This window comes from Podarcis pityusensis (genome assembly GCF_964106645.2).
Source record: "Podarcis pityusensis genome assembly, chromosome: 13".
Lineage (NCBI taxonomy): Eukaryota > Metazoa > Chordata > Lepidosauria > Squamata > Lacertidae > Podarcis > Podarcis pityusensis.
Genome location: NC_138038.1, coordinates 32,035,441 through 32,042,976, shown reverse-complemented (window position 1 = coordinate 32,042,976; position 7,536 = coordinate 32,035,441). Strand labels below are relative to the sequence as shown.

The 7,536-nt window shown below is 46.8% G+C and overlaps 1 protein-coding gene across 2 annotated transcripts in view; it reads left to right on the top strand.

Moving 5' to 3' along the window:
* The first annotated feature begins 1,216 nt into the window (after window positions 1–1,216).
* The window catches only part of LOC308461289 (von Willebrand factor A domain-containing protein 5A-like), a 29,476-nt gene continuing 23,156 nt past the window's right edge, over window positions 1,217–7,536 (top strand). For both annotated transcript variants that reach the window (XM_080978068.1, XM_080978069.1), the window contains exons 1-4: window positions 1,217–1,375; window positions 4,623–4,716; window positions 4,951–5,153; window positions 5,589–5,811. In XM_080978068.1, the coding sequence (XP_080834194.1) occupies window positions 4,677–4,716; window positions 4,951–5,153; window positions 5,589–5,811 (466 nt within the window). In that variant the 5' untranslated portion in view covers window positions 1,217–1,375; window positions 4,623–4,676. The remainder of the gene's footprint in view (window positions 1,376–4,622; window positions 4,717–4,950; window positions 5,154–5,588; window positions 5,812–7,536) is intronic.

Genomic DNA, 7,536 nt, shown 5'->3' with positions numbered 1-7,536 from the left:
CTGCTTCTCATCTTATAAGCAGGAAGGCTGGAGAAACTGTCCTCACTATAACTTCCTCTATGGAAATAATGCTGGAATGAGCAGTAATGTCAAACCATGGGTTTATTTCCTGGATTGTGGTAAATTATAACCACGGTTCAGGTATTGAAATGTTACATTCAACCATTGTTTTATTTTCCTTTAAGAACTGTCAAGTGTACAGAGCCAGTGGGGGAGCAGGGCTTAATACATGTCTCTCTCTCTTTGACTCCCGCTCCAAATTGCCAGCTGCGTGGGTGACAGTTCTGGCCCTTCTCTGGCTCCACTCCAGGGCCACAGGCCAGAGGGATGAGTGGAAGTTACTGGAAGCTAAAGCTCTCAGCTGACTCTAGGCAACTGCAGGCGAGAGACTTATTTATTTGTTAATTTAATGTATTTATATTCCACATTTCTCCCAAATTGGGATTCCAGGTGGCTAGCAACATTTCAAAACATATTATAAAATTCAGTGCAATAAAATAAACAGTGACTTATAATGTTGGTATTTTAATTACTTTGCTTAAAGACTAAAACAGAATTCCCTGGATGCTGGGATCAATGGGGGCATATACTCTTTGGTGAGAGAGCCCCAGCAGAGATTAAAAATTACAAAACATGCAGCAAAGTTAAGTGTGAAAATATAGGCTTTTAGAACTTTAAAATAGTCACTTCTATTTCCCGCTTTCCCTTACAGGTAGCATAGAAAGAGAAGACACGTTAAAATATGTTTACTCACAAACTTTTCAAAGGTCAGATAAGATTCATGCGTTTTTCCATACAGCAGCAAGACAAGACAGGCAGAAAAATAGGCCAAAAGGGTTCAGTAACAATCTGGAGCCTAGCACTCATAAAAGGAACCATGTGAGAGGTTTCGCATCTTTGGGCTTATCCACGTTTACCTTTCCTCTGATTTCCCCATGCATGATCTGTGATTTAAAGCTCTTTTCCTTTGCACTGATTCAGCTTGAAAGAGCCGGTTTTCCGGGGGGGGGGGAGCCCCTCTGACATGGAGTGTCTGTCTGGAAAGAGTGGGGCAAAAGAAAAGTGCGGCTAAAGCCCTTTATTATGTCTAAAATAGGACTACTAACCCACATTTAGTGCTAAAAGTGGTACGGCATGTGTGTGTGTTAATATCTATGTAATAGTTCAGTTCATATTCCACCTGTACCCAAAGATGCAATGGAAAAATAGAGGCACCAGTGTCCAGTAAGGAATTTGTGGACCCTCCCTGGCTGGAGGCGGGAGTAACGGGAAGTCCCTCTGCATTCTGCTCAAAAAGGTTCACTTTCGCTTCTGCTCCGCTGTTTGCAGAGCAAGGCGAGGGGGGAAGGACGTCGAGTTTTGGGGGCGCTTTGAGGTAAGAAAATGATCTACTGCAAATGATTTATGAGTGGGCTCCTCTCTACAGCCCACTCATAGCATCGCGCTCTCTCTCTCTCTCGTAAACAAAACTTCACCCCCAACTAGAGATCCCCGTTACCTTAACTATTTGCGTCTGATCTGTTGGGGAGCAAAATCCCGCTTTGCTTCCCTCCTCCCCTCACCTTTGGTCCCTCTGGGTAGATCAGGGGTAAGCAAACTTTTTCAGCAGGGGGCTGGTCCACTGTCCCTCAGACCTTGTGGGGGGCCGAACTATATTTAGGGGAGGGGAATGAACAAATTACTATGCCCCACAAATAACTCAGAGGTGCATTTTAAATAAAAGCACACATTCTACTCATGTAAAAACACGCCGTTTCTCGGACCGTCCGCAGGCCGAATTTAGAAGGCGATTGGGCAGGATTTGGCCCCCAGGCCTTAGTTTGCCTACCCATGCCATGAAACAGGGGTCAGCAAACTTTTTCGGGGGGGGGGCAATCCACTGTCCCTCAGACAGCGTAGTGACTTGCATTGTTCTGTAGTTTATCACTAGCCTCCTTGTACAGTGGAAAATTGATGGTATTTTCTAACACTCATTGGAACCCAGTGCTAATGCTAGGTAAAGGTAAAGGGACCCCTGACCATTAGGTCCAGTCGTGACCGACTCTGGGGTTGTGGCACTCATCTTGCTTTATTGGCCGAGGGAGCCGGCGTACAGCTTCCGGGTCATGTGGCCAGCATGACTAAGCCGCTTCTGGCAAACCAGAGCAGCGCACGGAAACGCCGTTTACCTTCCCGCCAGAGTGGTACCTATTTATCTACTTGCACTTTGACGTCCTTTCGAACTGCTAGGTTGGCAGGAGCAGGGACCGAGCAATGGGAGCTCACCCCGTCGCGGGGATTCGAACTGCTGACCTTCTGATCAGCAAGTCCTAGGCTCTGTGGTTTAACCCACAGCGCCACCCGCGTCCCAAGTGCTAATGCTAGGGGGGAACAATTAGCATCCCTAGGGACCTTTTTTTAAAAAAAAATTATTGATTTTCATTAAATATATATATTTAATGAAATATATTCATTATACAAATACATTTCACATATATCTTTGGCTCTGCCGAGCTTCAGACTTCCCTCCACCCCTTCGGTAAGTATCATACATTTTCTTACATCACGTATTTTGTTTGTTTATCTGGTTAACCATACAGTGGTGCCCCGGAAGACGAATGCCTCGCAAGACGGAAAACCCGCTAGACGAAAGGGTTTTCCGTTTTGGAGGTGCTTCGCAAAACGAATTTCCTATGTGCTTGCTTCGCAAGACGAAAATGTCTTGCGAGTTCCTGTGGGGTTTTTTTCCTTTCCCCCCCCTTTTTCCCAAGCCGCTAAACCGCTTATCAGCTGATCGGCTAAGCCGCTTAACAGCTGATCGCTAAGCCGCTTATCAGCTGATCGCTAAGCCGCTTAACAGCTGATCGCTAAGCCGCTTATCAGCTGGTCGCTAAGCCGCTTATCAGCTGATCCGCTAAGCCCGCTAAGCCGCTAATACTGTAGCGCTAATCCGCTAAACCGCTAATGGGCTTGCTTCGCAAGACGAAAAAACCCGCTAGATGAAGAGACTCGCGGAACGGATTCTTTTCATCTTGCGAGGCACCACTGTATGCTGTTGGAGTTAATCTAACCCTGCCAGTGTCTTTAAGGTTTTGCAGTTGTCTCTTATATACACCAAATATTTGCTCCAACTTTCATAAAGCTTCCGTTCATCCTGATCTCAAATTTTCCCTGATAGTCTAGCCAGTTCCGCGTAATTCATCATTTTAAGCTGCCATTCCATAATAGTTGGTATTACATCTGTTTTCCAATTCTGGGCCAACATAGTCCTTGCTGCCATCGTGGCATACAGAAATAGGTTTTTATCTTTCTTTTTAATTTCCTTCCCTACCAATCCCAGTAGAAAGGCTTCGGGGGTTTTGGAAAGGTGTACCTGAAAACTTTTTTAAGTTCATTGTAAATTAATTCCCAGAAGCCCTTCACTTTACCACACTTCCACCACATGTGGTAGAGGTCTCCTTAGGGACCTTATGGTAAAGAGCAGGCAAGAACTGCAGCAGGTGGAGGAAAAAGTGAGTGTTGGTGGTTGCAGAGTGGCCCTACCACTAGACAGAGAGATAGCACACACAAAAATGGCTAGGGAAGGATTGCACCAATCTCTTCCCTTGCTGTTTTCTCCATTGGGTGCCCCAGGACATCTACTTAGTAACACACCTTGACTTTGTGTGGAGGGGAGTCCTTGTTGCAGCTCCCTTCAAGTGGTCAAGCACCTTGGGCCAGCCCTGGTATGCCACAGTTAATTCTTTCATGTTGATCTCACTGTGGAAAACATGTCCTGCAGACAAGTTTGATCCTGTAGTCAGGATGAGCACTGTGCCATAGTTTGCCCCAAGCCCTACATCTCCTTCTGCATCTCCTTCTCACCTGCTCCCAATACTGCTGCTTAGAGACAATCAGGATGTCCCTTTGTAGAACAATGAACATGCTTCTCTATTATTATCTCAGGGGTTTCCACTTCCCCCCCTCCCCACCCCACATGCCAATCATAGTTATGACTTCATTCATTGGCTAAGAGCTTCAGGAGGGCAGTGCTGCAGGCAGCTTTCTCCTGGGGGACCTGGAGGTGGGGGCACTTTGGACTTCTTCTTCAAGGGTCTCTTCATCTCTCAGATGGAAGAAACATAACAGTTCATTGGCTCCCTCCCCACCTCTCCTTGAGTGGCTGCACTCTGCACATGCTCAGAGGCTTCTCTTCTGGTCACCATAGCCTCTGCCCTGGTGCTCCCCTCTGGGATCTGAATACAGAAGGAGCACCAGGGAGCAAAGAGTGGCTGAAGAATGGATGAGAGGCATGTCAAGTGAGATTGGCTGCCAGAAATTGGGGTGGGGAGTATAGGGAGAGACATGGGCTGAGAGAAGATTGGTTAAACCTGGCATCAAATCTCACCTTCCTTCCACCTGTCATTTTAGCATCCCCTCATTCTTCTGCATTCAGAGATGAGACAGAAAACAATGACAAACAAATATCCTTGTAAGAGCAATTGCTTAATAATGTTGGGTAAAAAGTATTGTTTTAAATGGGAACAATATTTCATACAAATAAGTGGGGGCTACCATTTCCATTAAATCAAAGGAAAATGAAATACAGAGTTGTTGTATGTATGATTCCCCTCTAGCCAAAAATTAATCTCTGTTTTCTGCAGTTGTGGTGAATCGCTGGGAAACCAATTCCTCCGCAAAGACTATTGCTGTTGGCCATGACTGTCTGTGGCCTTGTCACAAACTCTCGGGAACCTGGTAAGTTACCTGCATACGGTTATTCAGCTAAGTGAGTGCAAAATGGCAATAAGCCACATACTGCTATAAATTTCCAAAATATAGCTTTCTAGTTTATGGTATGTAATGGTGTAGGTTGGGGGTTCCTAAATAACTGGCTGGCCTGGCAGTGGGAGCCAAGATGACTGGAGAGGGTTTCTCCAAAGTATACACAGGGCCATACATTGAGCCTTCCTTGTTCTCTCCTTGCCCCAGTGCCCTTGAAGAGCATCTCTGTGGATGTGGTGGTCCGTGGCTTTGTGGCTGACGTAGTGTCTGAGCTTCGCTACCACAATGAGGAGAAGTCTCCAGTGGAGGTTGTGTTTGTCTTCCCTCTGGATGATGAAGCCGCCGTATATGCCTTCGAGGGCCTGATTAGTGGGACGCGGATTGAGGCCCAGATCCGAGAGAAGAAACAGGTATGGAAGGTCTGAGGAGAATCAGGGCCTTTGGCATTGGGTGGCCAGTTTCAGAAGGGAGGCGGAGGCTTCCCTAGAGAGGACTCTGTGCCTACAAGCAGATTTTGTGTCAAGCTCATATGTTGTGCTTAAAAGAAAGAGTGCCTAACAACATCCAGTTGCTATAGTAAGGAGCCTGGCTTCGTGGCCTCTTCTGCTGCAGCTTGGTGTAATTTTAACCTAATGTATGAATTCTAAAGTCACAGTGTAGATACCACAGTGCTTATAATTTACTTTCACAAGGTAAAGTTACAAAAGCATGGAAGCTTCGCTGGTAGGTAACCAATTGGTCAACAGCTGTTTTTAAATGGGAATCCTTTCTTGGGACCACACCTGCCTGTGTCCTTGCCTTCCTCACTCCTGATGTTCTTCTCTTCTCTTCACCACCCAATGCAGGCAGAGCAGGAATATGAGGATGCCTTAAGTGAAGGCCGGCAGGCTTTCCTGCTTGGAAGAGAAGAAAACACCAGTGACATTTTCACCTGCAGCCTGGGTAACCTCCCTCCGGATGGAGAGGCCACGCTGAAGCTCTCCTATGTCCAGGCCTTGGCTCCGGAGCCCGACGGGGCCATCCGCTTTGTCCTGCCCGCTGTCCTCAACCCCCGCTATGCACCTCAGGGTAAGCTCCTGCACCCCCAAACACACTAACTAGCCCCACATACAAGCCTCTTGCAATGCTGTTTTGTGGATTTGGAGCAACAGAAACATTAATGCATGCTCATTTCATATGTACAACCTTTACAGAGATGAGCAAAATAGATTATTTACTCCCATCCTACCAAATTGCCCAAGAAGGAGCTTTGAATTGGGTTTGTCCTATGTATCGGCTGACACAAATAAAATAAAAATTAAAAAAATCCTTCCAGTAGCACCTTTAAGACCAACTAAGTTAGTTCTTGGTATGAGCTTTCGTGTGCAGGCACACTTCTTCAGATACACTGAAACAGAAGTTGCCAGATCCTTCTATATAGTGAGAAGGTGGGGAGGGGTATTACTCAGAAGGGTGGTGGGAATGGGAGATAGGCAGATAGCTGGGATGAGCCTGCTGACGACTCTTAACGACTGTAATGGGTCTTACAGGAAAAGGCAAGGGGTGAGAAGGTGAGAAATGGCTTAGTCATGTATAATGGGATAAGAATCCAATGTCTTTGTTCAAACCAGGTTTCTCCATGGTTTTAAGTTTGGTAATGAGTTGCAATTCAGCAGCTTCTCTTTCCAGTCTATTTCTGAAATTCCTTTGTAGTAAAACAGCTACTTTGAGATCTTGTATAGAATGTCCTGGGAGATTAAAGTGTTCTCCTACTGGTTTCTCTGTTTTGTGATTCTTGATGTCAGATTTATGTCCATTTATTCTTTGGCGTAAGAATAAATAAAACAAATAGAACAAATAAAATATTTGAAGAAACAGTTGCTGGATTCCTCTTTTCTGCTGGAAAGGCCCAGGAAGGTATTTTGTTACATTAACTCAATTGGAGAAGTGCCATAAGTATGTTTGTTAGAAGTGGTGATGTACCGTATTTTTCGCCCTATAGGACGCACTTTTTCCCCTCCAAAAATGAAGGGGTGCGTCCTATGGGGCGAATACAGGCTTTCGCTGAAGCTTGGAGAGCGAGAGGGGTCGGTGCGCACCAACCCCTCTCACTCTCCAGGCTTCAGAAAGCTATCAGCAAGCCTGGGGAGCCCTGCGGGAGTTCCCGCAGGGCTCCCCACGCTGCGGATAGCAGCCTGCTGCATGGAGCGCGCTGAAGCAGAGCGCCCCGCGCTTCGGGCAGACATCGGCCAGCCCCACAAGCTCGGGGGACAGCGGGGAGGCGCAGCGCCACCATCCCGCTGTTCCCCGACCTAGTTTTGGGGGGGAAATAAAGGGGGGAAATTTTCCTTTATTTCCCCCCAAAAAAAACTAGGTGCGTCCTATGGGACGGAGCGTCCTATGGGACGAAAAATACGGTAAGTGAAAGGGGGGTTGGTTGCATTTTTTGGCAAGGGTTTCTGGTAAGATGGAGGGGGGCTGAAGCCATGTGGGCTGACGTGAGGCAGCCTCTAGAAAGGACCCCGAGAGCAGGGCTGATTTCTCTTTGAATTGGCGGCTGCAGCAATGGAAGGAGCCGGACCCTCTTGGGATGTGAGCGCTGGGATTTTCCTCCGTCCAGACTCAGGTTGTATATATGTGTAAATAAAACCACATATCATAAAGACACGACAGTCCCCACTGTGTCTCATTTCCAACAGGAAACTCAAACCCTGGGTAATCGCCTGGGGATTGGGGGTGGCGTGCTGTACATTACTGGTGCCTTCGCCTCCAACAGCCTTATTCTTCCTCCCACATGTGGTTGTGTTACAGTGT